The sequence below is a fragment of the Labeo rohita genome, chromosome 16 (assembly GCF_022985175.1).
Source record: "Labeo rohita strain BAU-BD-2019 chromosome 16, IGBB_LRoh.1.0, whole genome shotgun sequence".
Taxonomy (NCBI): Eukaryota; Metazoa; Chordata; class Actinopteri; order Cypriniformes; family Cyprinidae; genus Labeo; species Labeo rohita.
In genome coordinates this window covers 22,929,549-22,956,495 of record NC_066884.1, presented here as the reverse complement: position 1 = coordinate 22,956,495, position 26,947 = coordinate 22,929,549, and the positions used below count along the sequence as shown (strand labels likewise).

Genomic DNA, 26,947 nt, shown 5'->3' with positions numbered 1-26,947 from the left:
GTGTGGGGTGGTATAAAATGTAAAATGCAATTTGCAACAATAAAAATTCTGACAATAAATAAAAAAAAAAAAAAAAAAAAAAAAAAAAAAAAAAAATATATATATATATAAAATATATTCATAAAAAATATATTGCTACTTTTGCAGTATTTTAGATCAAATAAATGCAGGATTGGTGAGCAGAATAGACTTATTTAAAAAAAAAAAAAAAAAAAAAAAAATTTACTTTTCAAAAACTTTTGACTGTTACTGTACCAGATTTTGAAGTTAACAATATACTCATAAAAATAAAACATCCTTTTCTTTGAGTTGCAATTCAATCTTAGTACGTTTTCAACTAAAAAAAAAGGCAAACCACACCAAAATAGTTTTGCATAATACAATCATAAAATAAATGGACAATACTCTCATTTTCCCCTGAGAAATTCAGTTTATTACATGCATCTCATTCATTACATTTGGTGTTTTTTTATCCAAACCCAAACTCGCGGACTAATATTTGTTCCATTATTCTGAATGAGTCATTTCATCATCATTTCGCGGGTCATTTAGGTGCTTTGAACTGAAATGGCACAGATATTGCGCAAAAGTTTGCAGTAGTAAAGGTCGAGAGCGCGGTTCGCTGTGAATGGTGTGAGAGGTGGCGAGAGGAGGAGTAGCAGGACGGAGTTAAGGAGTCCGTGGAGATCTCCTGAGCTCCACACACTCACGGAAACTCAACCGCAGCTACTTCCGCCCACACTAAAGATGGCGGCTCCCTTCATGGAGAAATTAGCCGAATATTTAGGTTCTCCCGAACCGGCGGTTCGATTGATTTTGTCAGTCTTATCAGGTAAGTGAACGGCGCACAAGCAGTTCTTTTAGGCTCTGCTGACAGTTTATAACGAACGTCGTTAGGAGTCTTTAAAAACGTGGACAGTTATGTAGTTGTAGTTGTAGTAGAAGTGTGCTTAAGTCACACAGCTGTCCACCATACTCCCAGCAGCTCTAAAGACACGGTACCAGCACCAGTTCTCACCATTCAAACAGACTCTAGCCAAAAATTAAAGGTCGACAAGGGTGACCTACATGCCAGGCGAGATTTCATGGTTAACTGCACACAACTGCCATGAATGCTCTGACTGCAACTAGTTACAGGCTCGTTAAGACCTTCATCTGACAGCTGTCTTTTTATTTTGCTACTGTGTTTTAGTTATCTGACCTACAGTTCATTGTAACGTTTCAATGCAAATGAAGTTGGGTTTCTAGGTTTCAGGTTACACGTTGATAAGAGTAGGGGTGTGAGAACAGATAGCAGGGTCCTCTGTACTTTGGTCAGGTGCATTCTAGTGACCTGCTTAACCATTGCAACCAGATGAATGACATATGGGGCAACTAAACCTGGACGAAGGCGCTTGTGTGGTTATTTGCATGATTTCAGCGCAAAGACTCTTACATTACTGTGTGTTTAATTGTGTGTGCAATGTATAAAGTATCAGTGAAGTTAACAGTATGGATCTATTTAGTGTCAAATTGATGGCTGCTAAAATTGTGCAGATTTTCCAGGGCTCTTTGGCTTGATGCATTTGTCCATTTCTATTGGACATGCTGTACCGAACAAAACCCTGAATTGTTTTAATATTCATTCATTCACGTATGGTGAAAAAATGAAATGCAGAACTATGTGTCGGAGCACGAGGACTTGCTACATACTAGAGTTTATTGGCATCATAAATACTGAAAACATTAACTGATTTCAATGAGAATAGCATGTTACATGTTAATATTACTAAAAAGTAAACCTGAATATGTAAAAAACAAAGCAAATATATATGCACTACCAGTCAAAAGTTTTTGAACGGTAAGATTTTGTCTCTTCTGCTCATCAAGGCTGCATTTATTTGATCCAAAGTACAGCAAAAGCAGTAATATTGTGAAATATTTTTACTATTTGAAAAAACTGCTTTCTGTTTGAATATGTTTTAAAATGTAATTTATTCCTGTGATCAAATCTACATTTTCAGCATCATTACTCCAGTCTTCAGTGTCACATGATCCGTCAGAAATCACTCTAATATGCTGATTCGCTGTTCAAGAAACATTTATTATTAGTAGTGTTGTTAATACTTAAAACAGTTGAGTATATTTTTTTCAGAATTCTCTGAATATTTTAGGAAGATCCAAAGATCAGCATTTATCTGAAATAAAAAAGCTTTTGTAACATTATGCACTATACCATTCAAAAGCTTAGTTTTTGAAATAATAATAATAAATGTTTTTTGAACAGCAAATCAGCATTTCTGAAGGATCATGTGACACTGAAGACTGGATTAATGATGCTGGAAATTTAGCTTTGATCACAGGGAAAAAAACCCCATTTTAAACTATATTTAAATAGAAAGCAGTTATTTTAAATAGTAAAACTATTTCAATATTTTACTATTTGTACTTTGGATCAAATAAATGCAGGCTTGGTGAACAGAATAGACCTCTTTAAAAACAGTTTAAAAACTTTTGACTGACAGCGTAAATAATCTTTAATAACACTAAATGTATATCTTTAATGTACTCTTTAGCATGTATTAAAGTAAATTTGATCATACTTAACATCATAATATTCTGATGCCTAACTTCACCTGTTGTATTAAACCATATTACTTTTATTTCTACTGTTGTTTGTCATTTTTAAACAGTATATTATAGACTCCTAATATCAGTCAGTTAATGGTAATAACATGAGAATAATCAACTTTTCCGTGTCATCCGTAATTTTAATATTGTACATCTCTAATTCTTTACTCAAGATCACACTGCTATAAGCATCCATTGAGAATCTCAAAAGTGTGTTCAGATGTGCTTTCAAAAATCCTGTTTTTTATATTCTTGCTTGACTTTTAACTTACCACACCTTTAAAACAGATCTTTGACATTCCTGTCCTTTCTCTACATTGTCGCACCCTTAGAAGGCAATTGTTATGCACTATAATACACTTTCATTTGACTGTTAGGCTGATGATACACGGGGCAACTTTTTTAGGAATGTTGGGACATTAAGAATGAGCAACAAATTTCTATCTGGATACTTTAGATCAGCTGTGAACCTTGTGTCTCGCCAGCAACATTGCTTAAAAAGTTGCCCCATGTAACATCACACTTAGGGTTCAGAGAGCATTTATCTACAATTGCATCATGTCATGTGCCTAATCTGTTTCTCTCTGTTTTCCCTGTAGGTTATCCCTTCGCACTGGTGTACCGGTGTTTTTTCTTTCATCAGTCTGCAACAGTTATTCATCTCTTCCACACATTCTCCGGGCTTGCACTGGCCACGTTTAATTTTGGTGAGAGAGAAGGAAGCAGAGAAAGAGTGAAGAACTGAAAGATCTGATATCTGTGTCGTTACAACTGTAACATGTTTAAGATACACCCACTAGCTTTTTTAGCAACACACTACTGGTCATGATTACATGGATGTCAGTCTTGTGATCTTTGGCAGGGCTCGTCAGCTAGCACTCGGCGGCCCACAGTTAGCGGCTGTTGCTCCATATTTAGACTGGAGCTGTAGTTCAGCTTGTCTAGTTTTCTCAATCTTGAACTCGGTCTGTTCAGTTGTTTTATCTAATGACACAAAAGTGTTGAGCATTCAGTTGAGACGGTTTGTTTTTCTCTGCAGTCGTCTTCTCAAATGCGATCTGGCGGTTTGTGCCCAAGTTCAAACCAACTTCTCACTGAATGGGAGTTTTAAAAGAGAAGATTATGTATGTGATATCACAGCTCTGCAGCTTGGTTTCAGCTCTTTTTTTCATGTGGTTGATTTAATCAAAGATATGATCTTAAGAGGATGTTTTAAAGAAGTCTCATACTGTAGTACTCATACTCTCATGAGGCTGCACTTATTTGATCAATTGAGTACAGTAATGTTGTAAAGTTTTATTACAATTTAAAATCATTCTAATATGCTAATTTGCTTACATGGTGTTACTTTGAATATGAACTTTTACTTTTGATCAGTTTAATGCGTCCTTGATTAATAGAAGTTTCATGAAGGGGAAAAATGGTAGCGTTACTCATAAAGTTAATAAACAAACACACCATTAAGGTTATTATTATTCTGGTGTTATGTTAGATGTTTGATGAAAGTGCTTTGGCCCCTGCCAGATTTCCTCTTGGATAATTTTCCTCTTGTTTTTGAACACTGAAGATAGAATTCTATGCTCAAAAGTTATTGACTCTTTAGTGTCCTTGAGAATAATGGAGGGAAAATGAAGGGTATCCTGACTAACAGCTCTGCAGTCTGTGGTAATGATTTCCTGGTGACTGTGGCTTTGACATAAAGAAGATTGTGACAGAGAGCCATGAGGTTTTGTTGCTATGGCGATAACCCCTGGTGGTCAGAATGTAGTTAATGAGAATATGAGTGGCAGGTTGAAAAGCAAGCTAATGAAAACCAATGAGTGTTGTGCTGGGAAATGTGAAAATTAACTTGTGCTTGTATTCTGTGTATTTGATTTCTTTCGTGCTGCATTCGGATCTAACAGCAGGTCTGTCTCTCTCTGTCTTTATCTAGGATATTTTACTTGTGTTTGTTTAAAAAAACGTTTTTTTCCTTTTTTTTTAAATAATTTTTTAAGTGATAGTTCAGCCAAAAATGACAATATTATCTTTCTCATTGTCATTCACTTACCATCTTGTTGTTACAAACTCATGAGTTTTCTTTTGTAGATCAAAAAAGAGGAGTTTTCAAAAAATGTCCCAGACTTGTTTTCCCACCATATAATGTAGGGGTCAATGAAATCTAGTTTATTTTTTCCAAATTGCGTTTTTTTCTGTTTGTGTTCCATTTTTTTCTGTTTTAATGGTTAAATTAAATAAATCAAAAAGCATGTCTAATTAATTGAAATAATGAAACTTATAATGAAACAATTTAACAGTAATTTATTAAAGATGAAAAAAAGACATTTTTAAGGCCCTGTCTTTTTTTTTTTTTTTTTTTTACCAAACTGTTTTCCATTCATTTTCTGGATTCCATTTTAATGGTTTCATTAAATTTTAATAATCAAAAGCGTTTCTAATTAATTGATTTTATAAAAACTTATTTATTATTGTTTATTTCTTTTTATTTATTTATTTATTTTTTTCAGAGATAATGTGTTGTGTATATACATTTTTCTGGAATTTTTTTTTCTGGTAAATATTCCTTAAAAGTAATGTTTTAATAATAATTTTATTAGTAGTAGTACTATCATTATGTTAAGTAATGTATTTCACAGTTTATTCAAGTTAAGAACCTTTATTTTGATAGGTTTCTGTGAAAAGTTTCTGTTTGTTTATAGTTTTTCTCAAAAGAAATGGTAAAATGGTCATCAAGTCACTCTCTGGGCAGCTCTAGAGATTAAACAGTTTTTTGTGAAAGTTTGGGAACCCCTTGCAGAATCTGTGAAAATGTGAACAATTTTAACAAAATAAGAGAGATCATACAAAATGCATGTTATTTTTTATTTAGTACTGTCCTGAGTAAGATATTGTACATAAAAGATTTTTACATATTGTCCCCAAGACCAAAAAATAGCTGAAATTATTAAAATAACCCCCTTCAAAAGTTTGGGAACCCTTGGTTCTTAATGCTGTGTGTGGTTACCTGGATGATCTACGATGATCTTTTTTATTATTTGTAATGGTTGTTCATGAGTCCCTTGTTTGTTCTGAACAGTTAAACTGAGCACTGTTCTTCAGAAAAATTCAACAGGTCCTGCAGGTTCTCCAAGTTTTCCAGCATCTTTTGCATAAACCCTTTCCAGCAGTGGCTAATTGGTTTTGAGATCCATATTTTCACACTGAGGGCAATTGAAGGACTGAAATACAACTATTAAAAAGGTTCAAACATTCATTGATGCTTCAGAAGCAAACATGAAGCATTAAGATTCAGGGGGTGAAAACTTTTGAACAGGATGTCCAAATTTTTCTTATTTTGTTGAAATGTCTTTTTTTTTCCGTCTAGTACTCCCCTTTAGAAGCAACAGAAGATACATGCATGTTTCCTGGAAGACAAATTAAGTACAATTTACTTTGATCTTCAAATTCAAAAAGTTTTCACCCCCCGGCTCTTAATGCATTGTGTTTTCTTCTGGAGCATAAGTGAATGTTTGAAACTTTTTTAGTAGTGGTGTCGAGTCCTTCAGTTGTCCTCAGTGTGAAAAGATGGATCTCAAAACCATACAGTCACTGCTGAAAAGGGTTCAAATATGCAAAAGATGCTGGAAAACAGAATCTGCAGGGCCTGGAGGATTTTTATGAAGAACAGTGCTCAGTTTAACTGTTCAGAACAAAGAAGGGACTCATGAATAACCATCACAAAACAAAAAGCAGTCGTAGATCATCCATGTAACCACACACAGTAATAAGAACCAAGGGTTCTCAAACTTTTGAAGGGGGTTATTTTAATCGTTTCAGCTATTTTGTCTTGTGGACTAAACATCTTTTATGTAAAATACCTTACTCAGGGCAGTACTAAATAAAAATAACAAAATTTTGTTAAAATTATTCACATTTTCACAGATTCTGCAAGGGGTTCCCAAACTTTCGCATAAAACTGTATTTATATGTTCATGTACTCATATATTGAGGCGGCAAAGGCTGAAAACATTGCGAGCGTCACATGCTTCAGTATGTGTGTAGTAAACAAAACCACGAGCCTGCGCCATTCATTCACACAGAGACACGCAGAACATGCAGGATTCATGTTTAAATAGTATTTTTGCGGCTTAACATGCACAAACACTAGTCCATATTGCATTTTGATTTAAGTGTACTGACCTACTTTTGATTTATTCGTCTAAAATGTGGCAAGTTCCATCACATTCCGCAGTACACAGTAAATTCCGTTTTTATGACTGGATTTCATAGGGCCCTAATAATGAATGTAAATGGAAAATGGGACTGACAGGCTCCAAAATGTCAAAGAAATGCACCTCAAAAAATATCATTAAAGTTTCATTAGTGTAGTCCATTGGTTTTCAAACCGGTCCTACGAGCACCCCCCACACTGCACGTTTTCTGTGTCTCCTTCATCTATCACACCTGATTCAACTCATCAGCTCAGTAGTAGAGACAGCAAGACCTGAAATGGGTGTGTCAAATATGAGAGACCTACAAAATGTGTAGTGTTGGGGGTGCTCGCAGGATCGGTTTGAAAACCACTGGTGTACTACTGAAGTCCCACAGTATGCTTGTGCAAAGAATATGTCAAATATTGCATAGTTTTTCATTGATGATCTTCCCTTCAACTTCTCATTGCTATACAGTGTTCAAAAATGTCATATAGACTTCAAGAATATCACATCAAACATTGGTTTTCACGTGTCTCGTGAGAACTCATTATGTCAAAGATGACTTGATTTGTGGAAAACTGTCATATGGTTTTAGAAAACGTAGAATATAGTGCTCGTATGTGACGTATGTCCTCATTCAATTTCATATATAGAGAAGAGAGACCTTCAAAAAGGTCATTGCTCATTCAGTAAAAAAAACCTCTCCTTTTGTGTTCCACAGAAGAAAGAAACTCATGCTAGTTTGAAATGACGTGATGTTGAGTAAATGTTACCAGCGCTGTCATTTTGGCTGAAGTATTCGGTTCAGTTCTGATTCTTTATATTGTTATGTCATGGTCAGGTGGTACTGGAATGCAATAACACCATCTCTCCATGTTCTTCTCTCAGGGTCTCAGGTCTATCACTCCTTCTTATGCATACTCATTCAGTTCTTGTTGCTGAGGCTGATGGGAAGGACAGTCACATGCCTTTTGAGTAGCTTTATCTTTCAGATGGTGAGACAACGCACGCATTCACATAGCCACATGCACACAATCTCTTTATCTGTTCTTGTGCTCTTGATATGATCTTGTGCATGAAATGTTGCAAGCTTATCAGTACTGTATTGGATCATGTTTTTAACCCTCATTTTAATAGTTAAAACATGCTTAACGTTCAAGTATCAGATTGATACTTTACAACTTTTTACAATGATGCTTCAGCCATTCTCTATGAAAAAATACAATTTTATGTCAGGGTCACACAGACCTCCCGTGTAAAATGTGATTAAATTTGCACGATTTTCTGACTGGTGTGCTCTTGCCAGTTTGCTGTTTTGGTTTTGTAATTGTGTATTTGTACTAAGGTCGAATTGACCCAAGCGGAAACAAAGTTACTGGAATGTCTAGCAGTCACATTTCTGAAAAGTGCATGTCTATTGTGGTAAAACACAGTGATTTAATAATTTAATAATATGTGCTAATTGAGTTTTGATTAGGTCAGAACAACCTAAAAGAATGTGAAGGGAAAATAAGAGCTTAATTATAATGTTAACATGTATATCTTTAGGGTCACTTTGACCCCTGATATTGACTTAAGTGTTTTATTCTCAGCAAAACCTGAGGGTGTTTTGTGTGTTTTTGTGTGGCAGATATATCTGTTGATGGGTTATTACTACACAGCTACAGAGGAGTATGACATCAAGTGGACCATGCCTCACTGTGTCCTCACGCTCAAACTCATCGGTATGATGCTTTTAATTCATCTGTTACTCCTCAAAATGTATATATTTACAAATTGATTCTTTTCAAAATATTTATCACAAGACACTGAAGGTAAATCAACATATAGTTGCAAACACTTATAAAACACCTCGGTACAGTAATGGTCGTATATTATGAATTAGGAGTGGGCGATATACTGGTCGAAATGTGTCAACCGGTACGAGATTTCAACTAGGCAGGGGTCTACGCTTACTTTTATTTTTATTGTGCTCCTAAGTTAAAAAAAATTTAGAAGCACAGTCAAAATATTAGGAGCACCTTCTAAGCAATAATCAAAAAATCTAAACAAAAATTAGCCCCTATTGTGAGGTCATATTTGACTCCTTAAAGGAGAAGTCCACTTCCAGAACAACAATTTACGAATAATGTACTCACCCCCTTGTCATCCAAGATGTTCATGTCTTTCTTTCTTCAGTCGTAAAGAAATGATAAAACATTTTAGCATTTTTCTCTATATAATGTACTGATATGGTGCCCCGATTTTGAAATTACAAAATGCAGTTTAAATGCGGCTTCAAACGATCCCAAATGTGGTTGTAAATGATCCCAGCTGAGAATGGTCTTATCTAGTGAAACAATCGATTATTTTCATAAAAATAATACAATTGATATACTTTTTAATGCCAAACGCTCGTCTTGTCTTACTCTGCCTGGACTGTTTTTGTTCCGGTTCATGACAGTTAGGGTATGTCAAAAAACTCTCATGTTCTCCCTCAACTTCAAATATGTCCTATATCGCTGTTTTACCTTTTTTGTTAAGGGTGTTTGATCTTCTGTTCATGTTCACTTTGCAAAGACCGGGTCAGTACTTTTGCAGCGATGTAGGATGATTTTGAAAAAAATTTTGAAGTTGAGGGAGAAAATACGATTGGAGTTTTTCGACATACCCTAACTGTCTTGAGCCAGAATACATGGAGTTCAGGGAGAGAAAGGCAAGACGAGTGTTTGAGATTAAAAAGTATTTAAATTGTATTTTTTTAATGAAAATAATCAATTGTTTTCGCTAGATAAGACCCTTCTTTCTCAACTGGGATCATTTACAACCACATTTAGTTCGTTTGAAGCCACATTTAAACTGCATTTTGGAAGTTCAAAATCGGGGCACCATATCAGTTCATTATATGAAGAAAAATGCTGAAATGTTTTCCTCAAAAAACATAATTTCTTTACGACTGAAGAAAGAAAGACATGAACATCTTGGATGACAAGGGGGTGAGTACATTATATGTGAATCTTTGTTTTGGAAGTGGACTTCTCCTTTAAGATGATTTACAGGGGAATTTTGTCTAGGTGTATTTTCATATGTTTAATGAGACTTTAATGAGAGGTGGCATGAGTGCAATCAAATTCAAAAATTCATGTTGAGATGATTGTTTTAAATATAAAATGTTGAATACAGAAATTGTTTAAATAACTGAAAACATACTTTAAAAACTAAACTAAAACAAGTCACTAATTTAATTACTGAATCATTCATTCATTTAATTCGCTCAAACGGCTGATTCATTCAGGAATAAAGCAAGTGACTGCCTTTATGAATAGGAAATTGAATCATTGGCTCACTAGATTCGTTTAAAAATGCACATACATTCATAAAGGTAACAATGTTTAAATGGAGATGTTAAATAAATCATTTTTCATAGTCACATGCAGTATTTTTCAGTTTCAAATGTGGCTGAAATAGTCGCACTGTAGAGCCCTGCTAGGGCTGCAACAATTCCTCAATTCTGTTTGAGTATTCAATAAAAAAAAAATCCATGATTGCTTTTTGCCCGTGTCGAGTAATCAGAAAAATACCAGAAGTGGCACATTCCACAGGTTAAACCCATTTAAAAATCAGAATAAAGCATAATGCTGTTAAGAATTCACAAATGATTCTATGTTAAAATTCATGTTAATTAAACAACAAATAAGAGAAAATCTCTCACTGCTCTTCACTAAATCACTTTTGTAACTTTACTAAGAAGAAATACACATTTAATTTACACAGTGAAGAATATGTGGTGTTTTTATGTGTTTGATTACTTTATACAGTTTATGTCAGTTGTACATCTCATGCCAGCACTAATGATGATTTCATATTCTCATTGCAGGTTTGGCGTTTGATTACTATGATGGTGGAAAAGAACAAGTGAGTGTGACTTTATACTAATAACTTCTGCCATTTTTTTTCTTCCTTTGCTGTGTTTGTTTAGCTGTCATCCTCCTGTCATTATCTCACTCCTTTTCCTCTTCCTGCATCACTATTTGCATTTGTATGCATGATTTGAGCGCAAGGAACTGATGGGGAACCCCAAAGTATCTTCTTCAGTTGTGTAGCAGCCGTTCTGCTAAATGACCATTATGGATCAGTGTAATGATGCCTGGCAAGGTGAAGTGTAGCAAAGTTCCCTGAGATGTAATTGTCTGTTAGCTCTACTTCAGTTAGCTTATCTGTGGCTCAGATGAAACACCTCTGTCTAAATATAATAATAGTAGCTGTGGCTTGACACAGTTGGCTTCTTCATGTGGTGGTGTGTAAGCAGTTATACTCTGTTAATCTCTCCCTCTGTGTCAATTACTGTAGCCACCATGGAAAGCTGTTTGTTACTCATCTTAAAGCAGTTTTATTGAGGGTGTAAAGATTACCAGATGACCAATAATAAACCCTGTTTACACCTGGTATTATCATCCTTCTCAGGTGAGCCGGCGCCGGTTGCACCAGTTGTACATAAGTTACAGTTTAGCGTAGTTTGACGTAAATGGGCACTAAGTTAAAACTTACGCACATGTAAACTAAATATTTACTTAGACATTTCCACTCATGTACATATTAAGAGAGAGAAGAAGGGATGTAAACATACTTTACTGAGAGCTTGTGAGCTACTAGCTATGTCCTGCCTTACAAACAGCTGGTGCAACTGAATAATGTATAGATTTCGTTACTAACTTAGCTAGTAGTTAACGTTCTAATTTAAGTAAGAACTTATGAATAGCTGGTGCAACCCTGCCTCGATCACTAGTGATAAGACTGCACTAGTGTCACATCTGGTCAAAGGAGACAAATGATATCACTTTTTGCATGCTCAAGTGGAAAAAAAAACTTGAATAAAAAGTGCAGACAATTGCTACACTGTTTTTTGATCCAAATATACTTGAATTTGAATATTGGGCGAGTCATTTGATACAGATCTTTATACCAGGTGTAAACAGGTTTATACACTCTGTTCATTAGCATAACTATAGTACATTCAAAACGAAAGCATTTTACATGTAATGGATCCCACTTTTTTGCGTAAGTTAGTTCTGGAGAACAGACTTCTCTAAATAACACTACTGTACAAAGGTTTGGGGTCAGTAATTTATTTTTATTCAGCAGAGCTGCATTAATTTAATCAAAAGTGAAAGTAAAGACATTTATCATTTATAATGTTACAAAAGATTTTTATTTCAAATAAATGCTGTTCATTTGAACTTTTTGTTTATCAAAACATCCTAAAAATATTAACTGTTTTCAACATGGATAATAAAAAAATGTGTCTTAAGCACAAATTCAACATATGTGACCCTGGATCACAAAACCAGTCATAGGGTTCAAGACTTTCATCCGAAAGCTGAATAAATAAGCTTTCCACTGATGAGTGGTTTGTTAAGGTATGACAATATTTGGCCGAGATACAGCTATTTAAAATTCTGGAATCTGAGGGTGCAAAAAAATCTAAATACTGAGAAAATCACCTTTAAAGTTGTCCAAATAAAGTTCTACTAATCAAAAATTAAGATATATTTACAGTAGGAAATTTACAAAACGTCTTCATGGAACATGATTTTTACTTAATGTCCTAATGATTTTTGGCATAAAAGAAAAATCTCATTTTGACCCATACAATGTATTGTTGCCTGTTGTTACAAAAATATCTGTTACTTACAACTGGTTTTGTGGTCCAGGGTCACATATTAGAATGATTTCTAAAGAATCATGTGACACTGAACACTTGAGAAATGGAATATATAAAGCACAGGAATAAATTACATTTTAAAACGTATTGAAATAGAAAACCGTTATTTTGAATTGTAATAAGTTTTGGTAGAAACAAATGCTGCCTTGGTGAACATAAGAGACTTCTTTCAAAAACAAACAGAAACAATTTTACCAACCCCAAACTTTTAAATGATTAAGAGTTGTTTTTTTAAAGGAGAAGTCTACTTCCAGAACAACAGTTTACAGATAATACTCGCCCCATTGTCATCCAAGATGTTCATGTCTTTCTTTCTTCAGTCGTAAAGAAATTGTGTTTTTTGAGGGAAACATTTCAGGATTTTTCTTCATATAATGGACTGATATGGTGCCCCGAGTTTGAACTTCCAAACAGCAGTATAAATGCAGCTTCAAACGATCCCGAATGCTTTTGTAAACAATCCCACATTAGGGTCTTATCTAGTGAAACGATTGGTTATTTTCATTAAAAAAAATACAATTTAAATGCTTTTTAATCTCAAACGCTCGTCTTGTCTTGCTCTGCCTGAACTCTGTGTATTCTGGCTAAAGACAATTAGGGATGTTGAATTTTCTCCCTCAACTTCAAAAATCATTTCAAAATCATCCTACATCACTGCAGAAGTACAGACTCTGTCTTTTCAAAGTGAACATGCAAAGAAGATCAAACACCCTTAACAAAAAAGGTAAAACAGCATTAAAGTAATACACAGGTCAGGGAGAGCAAGACAAGACGAGCGTTTAACATTAAAAAGTATATAAATTGTATTTTTTTAATGAAAATAACCGATCGTTTCGCTAGATAAGACCCTTGTTCCTCAGCTGGGATTGTTTACAAACGCATTTGGGATCGTTTGAAGCCGCATTTAAACTGCGTTTTGAAACTTCAAACTCGGGGCACCATAGAAGTCCATTATATGGATAAAAATCCTTAAAAGTATCTTCTACAGCCAGATCTAATTTCCCAGCTCTTTTAATTCATTCACCCATTTTCTCTAACAGTCTCAGATGAGCACAGACCAAAAGAAGTCTGCCCTCACCTCTACGCCGTCTTTGTTGGAGGTCTTTGGTTTCTCATATTTCTATGGAGGATTCTTAGTAGGGCCTCAGTTCACACTGCGAAATTACCAGAAGCTGGTGTCTCGAGAGATGACCGATGTCCCCGGACAACCACCCAACAGGTAAGTGCACAAAATTTCACAATCTAACAATCCCAGATTCATTCAAACCAATGATTTTACCTCCTCTCAGCAGTTGTTTCTTACCATTTATCCAAAGTGATTTGCAGAATTCATTTGTTCATTACAAGGACAGTTCCTGTCTTGTGACTTTCGTTACTTGCTCAAGGGCATGTTATAATGAACAAGTCTTTGTAAGTCGCTTGTTCTTGCGACATGCTTAAAGGAGTAGTTTAACCAAAAATGAAAATTCAGTGACTAATTACTTCACCCTCTTGTTGTTTCAAATCTGTAAGACCTTCATTCATCTTTAGAACACACATTACTAACCTATTTTTATTTTTATCCATTAAGCTAGACATTCATATAGGCACTGGATGCTCTGATATTATTGGCTGGTTGCAGAACTAGTCCAGTTAGAAAATCTAATTACAAATGAGATATAAGATATTTCATTTTGAAAAGAAATTAGTTTTACTTACAGCTGAAAATGAACAGTGTGTATTTTATTGTTTGTGTATGAATTGCAGCAGTGCATAATGCATTACATCATGAGGAAGATAAATGATTATCAATGCATGAAAAGTCAATCAAAATGCAGACAGTTTTTGACACGCTTTTCCAGACATCATTTTTATTGTTATATCCCTCCCTGCATGTGAGCAAAGACAAATCATATAGAACAGTGAAACCATTCACAACAACATTATGCAGAAAAATAACACTGTCTTTGCTCCCATTGTTAGTCGCCACATGGCGTGTCTGCTCATTTGCATAAAGTAGAGCTTTTCTCTACTTTGTTGAATTGCTGGCGCACACATAGCATGTAAACTTGAAAATGAATATGTTTGATCACAAATGCAAGTTACTAACCACAACTTAACCAATACTGTTAAGACATATTTAATGTAACAAGTGTTTCCTTCTTTTGCAGTGTGGTTCCATCATTGAAGCGATTTGGTTTAGGTCTGATCACCCTAGCTATCTTTACAATAGGCGGGCCGTATTACTCCGATAGCTACTACTTGACAGATGAGTTTGAGGTAAGTGAATCCGTGGATTGTCACTAAACCTTCACAGCATCACAAAATCAGGGTTTATTATTTAGATTGTTAACACTCTTACCTGAATATCAAGAGCTGCCACTTGTTTTTGTTCTGGGAGCTTTTCAATGTGGTCCTGATGTTACGGAAACCTCCCAGTCTGAATGAGAGCGTTCTTTAAGTCTGTCATTTAAAGTCTTGGCAGCTATTTATATATTCTAGGAAATGGAAAACAGTCGCTGCGAGTCAAATAACTGCATTTTGACTGCTGCAGAGGAGGGAGTTAAAAATGAGCTTACACAATAAGTGAAAAATGTCAAAAATGATTCATTGTTACGGGTGTTTGTATATAACTGAAACTCATTTGAATTAATTTAATCTGTTTAGCTTAATCATTCAAGCACAGAGTTAATACTGTAGCTTGCACTGCATGTCACATCTATATAGATTGCGCCACTTATGCACTCTTTTCTTGTAAATATATAACCGTATTGACGTAATCGTGTGTTGAAACGTTTCACAACAAACATCCACTGCAAACACTATGAAAGTGTAGTACAGTCAACATGATCATATTATGTACTGTACTCTGATTGCATGCTGTAATTTGACCTAGTTTACAAACCCTACAATAAAATTTTATTAGATAATTAGTTATCTGTGTTTTCAATAACCATTTTCATTAATAAAAAATCAAATAATGGGCTTAACTAATTGCGTTTGTGCTAAACTAATCCTAAAAACATTTACATTACTATAATACTCAGTAGGAAACCTATGCTGTTGATTTAAATTATCTCTCAAATAATATTTTAATAATTTCTTTTGACTTTTGTACAATGAGAGTATCATCAGTCAATATAAACATATTACATATAATCATAATTATATATTTTAATTAGTGCTGGCCAACAATTAATGGTGATTAATCGCAATTAATCGCATCCAAAATAAGTTTTTGTGTACATCATGTATGTGTCTGGACTGTGTGTATTAATTATGTATATATAAATACACACATATATATATTAAATATGTTTATATACAACATAAATTGTATGAATATAAATATATACATGTAAATAGATGTAAATATTTTTAAAATATATACTTTATGTGTATGTTTTTATATATACATAATAAATATACATGCACATATTATATAAACCAAAACTTTTAGTTTGGATGCGATTAATCGTGATTAATCGTTTGAACAGCACTGATTTTATTTTATTTTTTAAATCATGTTTTCAAATTTTGAGTTAAACAAAACATTTTTATACAGTAATATCACGCTTTTTTTCTCAAACATTAATGGGTCTTTATATCAAATATGTATACATATGCTTTTTATGTTTTAAGAAGGGGGGGTTCCTTGCAAGGAGATTATCATGTTTAATTGCTAATTTAACTTATCATTATTTTGAATGACAAACAACTATGAAAAGTCTTCGACATCCATATTCTCTGTTGTTATTTGAGCTTCTTTCTCCAGACACTCACAGAAATAATTTTCTTCTTTTCCTACTTGAGAAAAAAACTTGTATTCCCAAAAGTACTTCTTAAACCTCCCAGTCTGAATGAGAGCGCTCTTAAAGTTTGTCAGTTGCAATCTTGGCAGCTATTTATATATTCTAGGAAATGGAAAACAACTTTTTGACTACTACTACTTAAACAACTCAGCAATTAAAGTTCTTGAAAAGAATCTTCTTAAAGGAGAAATTATTTTTTTGAGGAAAACATTTCAGGATTTTGCTCCAAATAATGGACTTCATTGGTGCCCTGATTTTGAACTTCCAAAGTGTAGTTTAAATGCAGCTTCAAAGGGCTCTAAATGATCCCAGCCGAGGAAGAAGGGTCTTATCTAGTGAAATGATCTGTCATTTTTTTTTAATTTATTTATTTATTTATTTTTTAATTTGTATACTTTTTAAGCACTAAAGCTCGTGTAGCACAGGCTCTGGGACACGCGTTTACAACGCTACGTACTATTGAATCACGTCGAAAAGTCATGTGGAACGTAGGCGGATCTACAGACCCAGTGTTTACAAACTGAGTTTTCGGGTTTGAGTCATTCGTTCATCACGTGGCAGCCCCATAAGATGAATGAACGACTCGAAAAACCCAAAGACTCAAAACAGGTGAACTAATTCCAGTACAGAACCTTTACAGAATTTTTTTTTTTTGTTTGCACCCTCAGATTTCATATTTTCAACTAGTTGTATCTCAGCTAAATATTGTCCTGTCCTAACAAACCATACATCAACGGAACGCTTATTTATTCAGCATTGTCATATGTATATGAAAATGGACCTTTATGACTGTTTTTGTGGTCCATGATCACATATGAGACTGACTGTCCATAACAGAGGACATGCTCACTATAGAAACAGCGAAATGAAAAGAAAGTAACAGACCACCTAATTTAGAGATGGGCTGTTTAAAAGTAACACTTCAAAATACATAGCGAATTAAAAAAAACAACACTGAGTGCTGAACTCCCATCAAGTAAGTCATATTTTTAATAAAGGCAATCTTCAGGCAGTGTCTTCGACAATAACCACCATATAATCAGATAAACACCAACAACTGCCACTGTCTTCCTAGGAAAAAATATTTGTAAGATAATATTTATTCATAACTTCCTTATGAACTTCTTAGGAACTTATGAACCTTATATTACTCTTTAAAATCTTAAAATTCTTAACTTCATTCTTAAGATGTTTGTGAATCCGACCCTAGGGTGTAAATTAAAATGAAAACATACTGAAATGTTTTTGTAAGTTTTGAAAGAACGACTTGACATTTCATAATTTGTCAAAAGTGATTCATTTCTTCTTATCGTTTGTTTTAATCTGTGATTCAGGCACATCCGTTCTGGTACAAGTGTGTGTACATCCTACTGTGGGTGAAGATAAACCTGTATAAGTACATCAGCTGCTGGCTAATCACGGTGAGTAAACAGCACAACCACAATCCCCCATTAAGAGCACGGTTAGGGTAATTGAGTGTCATTACGTTTCATGCTGTGAACCCTGTCAGTGCATCTTTATTATCTTCTTAGAGAAGTGTTAGCTGCGTAACAAGGCAATTACAAACAAGACGTGGCCTTTTTTTTTCTAGCTGAGAATATGAATCTGACTACTAGAACTGCAAATCTAACCACACCTGTTCAGGTTGAGGGGACGTTGAACAGGTTTTCAGGCTTGAAACTGTCAATAGATTGTGATTTGTAGGTGTGCTTGCATAGTCCGCAGTGTCACAGTCCTTTCTTTTACTAGAATTGTTTTTTGACATTCAGTGAGCTAAACAAGTTAAACTTGTCTTGCCATTTAAATTAAAATCTTAACTGCTGTTTTATGATACTTAGGAAGGTGTGTGCGTACTCTCCGGGCTGGGTTACAATGGGAAGAATGAAAAAGGGGAGCACCAATGGGATGCCTGTGCAAATGTGAGGGTGTGGCTATTTGAGACCACGCCCCTTTTCACAGGCACCATCAATTCCTTCAACATCAACACAAATGCTTGGGTGGCCAGGTATGCATATGTTCTTTTTTAAGTCTTTGAGACTGTTTTTTAAATGTATGCGTCAATTCGTTTTCTCTTAATTTCTCATTTCTTTCCACCCCCTTCTTCGATTGCAGGCATGTGTTTAAGAGGTTGAAGTTTTTGGGTAACAAGTTGTTATCTCAAATGTTCACATTGTTATTCCTGGCGATCTGGCACGGCTTGCACTCAGGGTACCTCATCTGCTTCTCCTTGGAGTTCATCATTGTCAATGTGGAGAAGCAGGTAACCATGGCAACATCGCTATACCAGACATGAGGCGTGAAGTTGTTTAGAATCGAGATGACTAAAGTCTTTGAGTCACTTACTTTCATGCCAACCGAAGGCAGATCTGAAAGTTTGCAGCATTGAAGATACAGCGTTTCTGAGTTTAGTAACTCGATGAGAATTTATTTGAAATCATAGTCTTGCACTTATGAAAGTGGAGGAGCAAAACGAACTGCATTCTAGAATCCTGATAGATCAATTGTAAGGTTATTAAATATTAAATGCGTCTTTAACAGCTTACACAGAGTAACACACACACACTACTTTTCATAAGTGGAAAGATTTTTTAAAAAAAAGTAATCTGTTATGCTCATCGCGGCTGCATTTAGTTTGTCAAAGATACAGTAAAAACTGTGTTGTGAAATATTAATACAATTTAAAATAGTTTTTTTTTGTTTTAATATATTGTATTTATTCCTGCGATGGCACAGCTGAATTTTCAGCGTCATTACTCCAGTCTTCAGTGTCACATGATCCTTCAGAAATCATTCTAATATGCTGATTTGCTGCTCAAGAAACATTTCCTATTATTCTCAATGTTGAAAACACTTGTGCTTTTTAATATTTCTATGGAAACCATGCTACATTTTTATTCAGGATTCTTTGATGTAAATTCAGAAGAGCAACATATTTGAAATATTATAAAATATAGCCATTATAACTGTCTTAACTGTCATTTTGGTGCTAAATTTAAAATGAAAATTAGCCCATTATTTACTCACCCTGAAGGCATCCTAGGTGTATATGACTTCCTTCTTTCAGATGTTTGAGATTTTTGTAAGGTTCTGAATAGTAATACTTCCGATGGATTTGGTAACACTTGACTCTTTACTAGTGGGTTACCATGTTCTTTGCTTTAAAATACTGATTCAAATAATTAGTAATTCTTTTAGAAGGATGTAGTAATACTTGTGTCATTAGTATCCAAAACCTTACATATACCTCAAAGGCTTACATTGATTTCAGTCAGTACTAGAGAGTTATCATGATCTTCACTTTAGAATACGGATCCAATTAAATAGTAATCCCTTCTGAAGGTTTTGTAATTCTTGAGTCATTACTAGTGGGTTACTATTACCTTTTCTTTAGAATTAATTATACATTTTGCGTCATTCACGTTAATTATAAACCTGTATATAGTAGTTCTTAGTAGTTCTCCGGGAGATATGAAAAAAAATATAAGTTGCTGATTAGCTAATAGTGAACTACCACTTTCAACTGAACTATTACTTACTGATTTGTTCATCAGAGTTGAATCTTGTTAGTTATTAGTAGTTACTTTAATGTTAAGAGAGCATTAGTCATTTGTTCCTGTGTAGTTATTCATTAATGATGGAACAGTATTCTAAAGTGTTACTGCAAGGTTTCCTTACTTTGGCAATAATTATATAATAATAATTCTCCTTTTGGCTTATATCAAAATCCTCCGACATTTTTTTGTTTTGTTTTTTTTTTTTTGTTTTTTTTACAAATCCTCATTTTGTACTTCTAATTTGTGACCAGTGCTTTGTTTATCTCTATCCACTGCGCATTCATGTTTATCACTTCTGAGCAGAGCATGCACAAAGCCGACGTCCTATGGTACGTCATCTGCTTGGGAGTTAGTGCAAGCTAGATTATTACGTTTTAAAAATTGATATTTTTCTTACAAAAACACATCAGTTCGCTATAGGAGACCTTCACTCACCCCTCGGAACTGTGTGAGGCACTATTTTTATTATGGATGGATGCACTTTATTGGACTTGTTTTGGACTGTTGAAATGAAACACCCACCCATTGCCATGATCGAGCTTGCGAGAGCCAGAATAATTTTTTAATATAACTCCAATTGCATTCATCTGAAAGAAGGAAGTCATATACACCTAGGATGTCTGGAGGGTGAGTAAATAATAGGCTAATTTTCATTTTTGGGTGAACTAACCCTTTAATTACTCAGCCCCATGTCATTCCAAACCTGCAAGACCTTCATTAATCTTCAAAACACAAATTGAGTTTTTTGATGAAATCCGAGAGCTTTCTGACCCTGCATAGACAGCAATGCAATGAAGCTCTGAGAATACTTTTTGTGCACAAAGAAAACAAAAATAACGATTTTAATGAACGCATGTCAATGACTGACACAGAAGAGAAGAAATTGTTGAATAAAGTCCTTAATTTAGTTTTTTTTGTGCACAAAAAGTATTCCCACTGATGTCACATGGACTTTTTTAATGATGTCCTTACTATCTTTCCGGATCTTGAACATTTCAGTTGCTGTCTATGCAAGTTCAGAAAAATATCTTAATTTGTTTTCCGAAGTTCTAACAGGGTTGGAACGACATGAGGGGGAGAAATTAATGACAGAATTTTCATTTTGGGGGAACTATCCCTTTAATGAATTCTTTCTGAATAAAAATGTTAACTTCTTAACAAAAAAACTTAGTGACACCAAAGTTTTGAACAACAGCGTATATATAAAAACCATACAGATTAATTGAGATGACTGATTGAGGTGCTAAACTGCATTATCCTACTTAAAAACAGATGGCGAGATTCAGCTGGCAATGACAGTGCGGTACTTAAGAATGGCAGTTGCAGTTGTTGCAAGTAGTTTGCTTGTAAAATACAATCTTACAGGTTGCAGACAGCTGTGAGTATGTGAGGAAGCGTCTCACCCTTATAGTCATATTTTGAAAATGACAAATAGTGCTCACGTTAGGAAATGTGAGATATCAGTAGACGTTAAAAGAAAGTCAATAGAATATTTACCGATGACATTTCCTGTCTGAGCCGAAACACATTTTTTTGATGAATGCTGATGGTACGGCTTGATCATTAACCTTCTCAGGAGAAAAAGAAAACAAGTTGAAATGTAATATTGTTCAGTGAACTCTGGCTCTAGGCGAGATTGAAACATTGTGTATGTTTACTTGCGGTACGTGTCCACCGGTGCGAAGTGAGTGGAGTGAAGTGTTGTCACCAAGTGACAGGTTCATACAGGGAAAATGAGAAAGGCGCAAAGCAAGCAACATTTTTTACAGCATTTATTAATCAAAGTTGATGTTAATGGACCCTTTTTACAGACTGTGATGATGTTTCAACAAGTTTTTTTTTATATATATATTTTTAAAAATTGTGTTGTACATTTATAACACTATACTTTGTGTTTTCTTACCTTGGCATTAAATTCCATGGAACTAGTTAATGCGTTTATAAATACACTGTTGTTTATTGCTTATTCATGTGTATTTTTAAAGGGATAGTTCACCCAAAAATAAAAATTCTGTCATTAATTACTTACACTCATGTCGTTCCAAACCCATAAGACCTTCGTTCATCTTCAGAACACAAATTACACAAATATTCTCGTTGCTTTCTAAAATTAAGGTTGAACCACTGATGTCACGTGGACTATTTTAACGATGTCCTTACTACCTTTGTGGGTCTTGAACGTGTGTCAGAAAGCTCTCTGATTTCATCAAAAATAATTTGTGTTCCAAAGATGAACGAAGGTCAGGTTTAGAACGACGTGAGGGTGAGTAATTAATAACAACATTTTCATTTTTTGGATGAGCTATCCCTTTAATGCATGAGTTAAATTTTACAACTCGAATATTGAGCATTTTCTCCGTGCAGGTGGACACGTGCCATTAGACAAAAGCTCTATGATGTGGCTTAAAGTAATAAAGTTGTTTTGTTATGTCTTTTTACAGGCTCAGTCACTGGTGCGGGACAGCCCTCTGCTGACATCTATTGCTCAAGGTCCTTTGTATCCATTTGTATATGTAGTACAGCAGTTAATTCACTGGCTATTTATGGGGTACCCTCTGGTACCATTCTGCCTCTTCACTTACGACAAGTGGCTCAAGGTGTGTACTTACTCCTCAGGGGTTTGTTAATCATGAATCTGATATTGAAAGTGGCGTGTCCATGATCCTTACCTGATGTATCCATCCATATCATAAAGTGTTTGCTAGTGTCATTTACATTTTGAATGTTTTTGTTTTCCAGGTTTACTCCTCTATATATTTCTGCGGTCACATCTTTTTCTTTGTTGCCTTTCTCATCCTGCCATACCTCCGCAAGGTCTTCGTGCCTCGAAAAAGAGGCAGTGAGAAAAAGGAGGATTAATTAAAATGGTAAATTTAGTGTCTGTCTCGTCTAAACTCTACTGTTTGTGCCACCTGTCTGTTCTCACTGTTTTTCTGAGTGTGTGTGTGTCACATCTATTCTTCCCTGTGGAATATAAAGCTCCCTTCAGGTCATATCAGTGCTCAAACACCTTCAACATGTCTTACATACCAGTTAGAAACTAAAACTGTTCTTTGCCCAGTTTATATGGTATTTATTTTATTTGGTCCAAATGCTGATTTGTTGCTCAAGAAATATTCATTATTAGGGGTTCAAGCGTGTAGCCCTATTGTAATTGTTAGAATGGTCACAGATCAACTGATTGTGCAAACCAAACCACAAGTCGTAGAGACTTGAAACTTGGAGGGATAGTAGTACTCACACTGCCTAAAACATGGCCAAGGCTCACCTCAGTCGAATTTTAAGTAGAATTTTAAAAGTAGAATTTTCGACTCACCGTCATGAGGGACGCCAAAATGTTCGAAAGGGGCAGGACCACTTTCAGTGGGATATCTTCACCAAACTCAGAACACACATGTAAGAGTTAAATCTGAGGTCACAGGGAAAAATTGTAGAGCTTGGCCACTTGTTGGCGCTATTAGAGGGGGAAAAACGTACAAATGCCTATAACCATTTGTCCTTTCAACATGGAAATTGGTGTGCACAGTCTTGGTCCAAAGTGCCACAAGTGTCTATAAGGACATTTGCGTACGTCAAAAAACAATGGCCGGCATTGGCCGACGAAGTTTGCGCACATGTTAGACAAGGTTAACGGAGGCCGATCGGAATGAAACTCGTTGGGCCTGTTTGACTCAGGGCCCCAAAAGTCTGAGAGAAATTAGAAAGAAATTGGCCACTGGGGGGCAATATCTAATTTTGCATGTACATGCAATAAAACTCCTCATTCTGGACAACTTTGCCTCCAGAACCACTGCTGTAAATCAAATTGTTTGTTAAATGATTGAGATGCCAAAAACCTACTTTTGTGAACTAGTCCTAGGTTTTTTGCTCAATCTGGAGAAAAACACTGCAGTACAATTCTCTGGACTCTCTAGGTCAATAATTATCAAAAAAAAAAAAGTTGAAGTCAGCGCCAATAGCCTCGTGGTTAGTGTGCCGACATACAGTGCAGTTGCGCTCATGGCGACCCGAGTTCGAATCCCGGCTCATGGTCCTTTGCTGATCCCTCTCCCCTCTCTCTTCACCCAATGCTTTCCTGTCTACTCTACACTGTCCTGTCCAAATAAAGGCATAAAAAGCCCATAAATAAATCTTTAAAAAAAAAAAAAACAAAAGGTGAAATTTAGTCTTTGGGAGGCTATAACGAGGTCGTTTAAAATAAGGATGCTTGTCCGAATTTTCCCCAAATCCTATAAAGTTTAAAGGAAAGCTCAAAACATCACAAAACCTAGTGAGCACATGAGACAAAACAAGCATAACGAGAATGGACCACAGCTGGTGCTATAACAGTCATAAATGTTAAAAAACATGAAATTCCTATGGTAAATGACCTGGATTGATATAGGTGGTTACAGGCTTGCTAAATAATGTATTTTTGTCTTTTTTCATATGTACGCCTTAAAGCCCTTGAACCCTGGTAATCGCTACTTGCAGCTATATTTATTAATAATGTTGAAAACAGTTGTGCTGCTTGGGGTAGTTCACCCAAAAATTTAAATTCCGTAATTACCCTCACGTCGTTCCAAACCCATAAGACCTTCATTCATCTTCAGAACACAAATTAAGATATTTTTGATGCAATCTGTGAGCTTTCTGACCCTGCATAGACAGCAATGTAACTGACACATTAAAGGTCCAGAAAGGCAGTAAGGACATTGTTAAAATAGTCCATGTGACATCAGTAGTTCAACCTTAAATTTATAAAGCTACGAGAATACTTTTTGTACGTAAAGGAAACACTGTTCTTCCAATCCTAGCAAATATTCTTGAATTTTGATCCAAATTCAAGCGTGATGTTTTGAGCAGAATTTAATTATAAATACAATAAAGTTTGTACGTGTTTTGTGTAGTTTGGATCAAGTAAAGATAAAGGTAAATATCTAAAAGAGCAAGAAAACGGTGTACATAATGTACATCCTCCGTTCTTTCTCGAATTCCACTAGCGCTATAAGAGAGAGATGCAGTTGCCGTGCCCTTTTTATTCTGACGCAGATCACTTGAACCCACACCCCACATCTTGATTATGGCTTTGGAACACTTATCTTCTCAGGAGGACTTATAAGCAGCATAATCATACTTCATTAGATCATGACTGATGATTCAGTTAGGATCAGTGTAACTATAAGCCATTTAATTCCGGTAGGAAATATGTATCATCCCTCTTTCTCACAAAGCCTTTCAATGGCTCTGGCGCAGTGCTTCATTCATCCGGGCTTTGTACAATGTCTGTTTATTTGTTTACACCACTTTTTTTTGTCACAAAGTGTTTTTTGGATAACTGACGAAGCAGATTCTTACTGAAAGTGCTTTAGGTGTGAAATCAACCTTTTTTTCATCTTTCTCTTACACAGGTTTGTTTGTGGCCGTCTAAGTTTGACTGAAGTGAACTGTGACTTTTAAGGAGCACCTGAAGAAGACAAATTTTAAGGCCTTTAGTAATATATTATTATTTACATACAGCACTGATGTATGTGTACAAACGTTAGTCCGTTGGAAAGTTCTTCTCATTCTTTGGGAGTTGTGGTGGACTGTAACGAAAAAGGTGTAAAGCTGCAGAAATGTAAGGATTTCTGAGGTTTGAAATTCGTTAAATAAGACTTACTGATGTTTGGTGGCTGACAATAATTATACTGTATCTGCTCATACCATTGCACTCATTACTCAGTAATGCTCTCATTTCCTGTTTCCTGTCTAATCAGAGAGCTGTCGCTGAGATCACGTGTGTACTTTTAGAGGGGACACAGAGAATGCCTTTGAAAGATGGAAACAAATGAGATGTTTTATTTTCCTTTGCTAGGAATATTTCAACCTCACTTGCCCTTGAAAAGACAATGAAATGTGAAACACAAATGTAGGAGTGAACTAACTGAGCATAGCCTGGCATTACAAATGAATGTTTTTCATTTTTATAACCGTTTTGTTTTTGTGATCAGACGACTTCTGATGATTCTTCTTCTTTTTTTTTTTTTTTTTTAGGAGTTTTTATAGCTTGTTCAACAAAGGATCATCATTCTGTCATCTCATCCTCTCACTCCATTTAACACTGTCCATCCATCCGTCTGACCTTTTCTCGTTCACTCCATTTTCTCCAGCAAATCTTTTTATCCAGTGTATGAGCACAAGCAAAACAGAAACCACAGTAACATCAACACTACTTACAAGAATCATAAATATGATGGTAAATTTGTGTCAGTATTAGTAAGAGCAGAGTACTTCAGTTATAACGTGTATTTTTGAAAAGAGTCAAGTAAACAGTTTGTTTCTCTCATCGCACATCAGGATCTTTTTTCCTTCGCAATCAGCTCTCAGTAATTCTGACGCATATTTGCCTTCGTATCTGTTTTGTATGACATGACATATTGAAGATCCTTAGCAAAAATATACATCACTCTTCAGTGAGGGCGATTTTTAAAACCTGCACCCAGATTCAATCTAAGGGAGCAGAGGCTCACTGTAGCATCGAAGTTGTTTTATAATATTTATACATGTGGTTGCAAATTTTCTTGATGTAAAAATTGTTTTTGGGGAAACTACTACTTCTGCCTTACTGCTACCAAATGTTCAAAAAAGAGTGAGAGAGAGAGTGAAAAAACAAGTACTTTTAAAACAAAACTGTTTTTTGTAATATTCATTAAAAATGCTGGATTTTAACAAACGTCTACTCTGGCGTGTTCTGGTGTTTTTGGAATTGTGGTGTTGGGGTTTTATATCCGTCTGCCTGTGGGAGCCGATATGACGTCATCTTGCAGTCTGTCCCCTTGAGCTAAAGCACAGATTGTGACTGTGAGGAGTACAAACGCATTCAAGAATGACATTATAAACTCAAAGTGGTAAATAAATGTGTGGTTTGACGACGAGTAGCAGTACACACCAGCTTCCAGATGCTTCCCTCCAAGCCAGATGTATCACACGGGAGGAACAAATACGTCTAGTACTATGAACACTATGTAGCTCGTTAATATTAAGTAGATTATGTTAATGACGCGTGGTAGCTTCCTATAGCTACGACTTCTACGCTAGTGTTCTCCAATGAACATTCCATGAGTAATTAATAATAAT

At 35.2% G+C, this 26,947-nt stretch overlaps 1 protein-coding gene across 1 annotated transcript; it reads left to right on the top strand.

The window, feature by feature from the left end:
- The first annotated feature begins 663 nt into the window (after positions 1-663).
- Positions 664-25,916, top strand: lpcat3 (lysophosphatidylcholine acyltransferase 3). Its single transcript, XM_051130815.1, has 13 exons — positions 664-832; positions 3,210-3,317; positions 7,692-7,798; positions 8,434-8,527; positions 10,660-10,697; positions 13,545-13,723; positions 14,655-14,763; positions 17,630-17,716; positions 18,134-18,300; positions 18,408-18,555; positions 22,291-22,446; positions 22,589-22,716; positions 25,240-25,916. The coding sequence occupies exons 1-12, from the start codon at positions 748-750 to the stop codon at positions 22,706-22,708; spliced, it is 1,398 nt and encodes a 465-aa protein (XP_050986772.1). The 5' UTR covers positions 664-747; the 3' UTR covers positions 22,709-22,716; positions 25,240-25,916.
- The last annotated feature ends 1,031 nt before the right edge of the window (positions 25,917-26,947 follow it).

Excerpts from the sequence above, each read along its gene's own strand:
- lpcat3 (XM_051130815.1), top strand. The coding sequence starts at position 748 with ATGGCGGCTCCCTTCATGGAGAAATTAGCCGAATATTTAGGTTCTCCC. Across the intron at positions 18,301-18,407 it reads ACAAATGCTTGGGTGGCCAG|GCATGTGTTTAAGAGGTTGA; the intron begins GTATGCATATGT and ends CTTCGATTGCAG. Across the intron at positions 22,447-22,588 it reads CTTACGACAAGTGGCTCAAG|GTTTACTCCTCTATATATTT; the intron begins GTGTGTACTTAC and ends TTTGTTTTCCAG.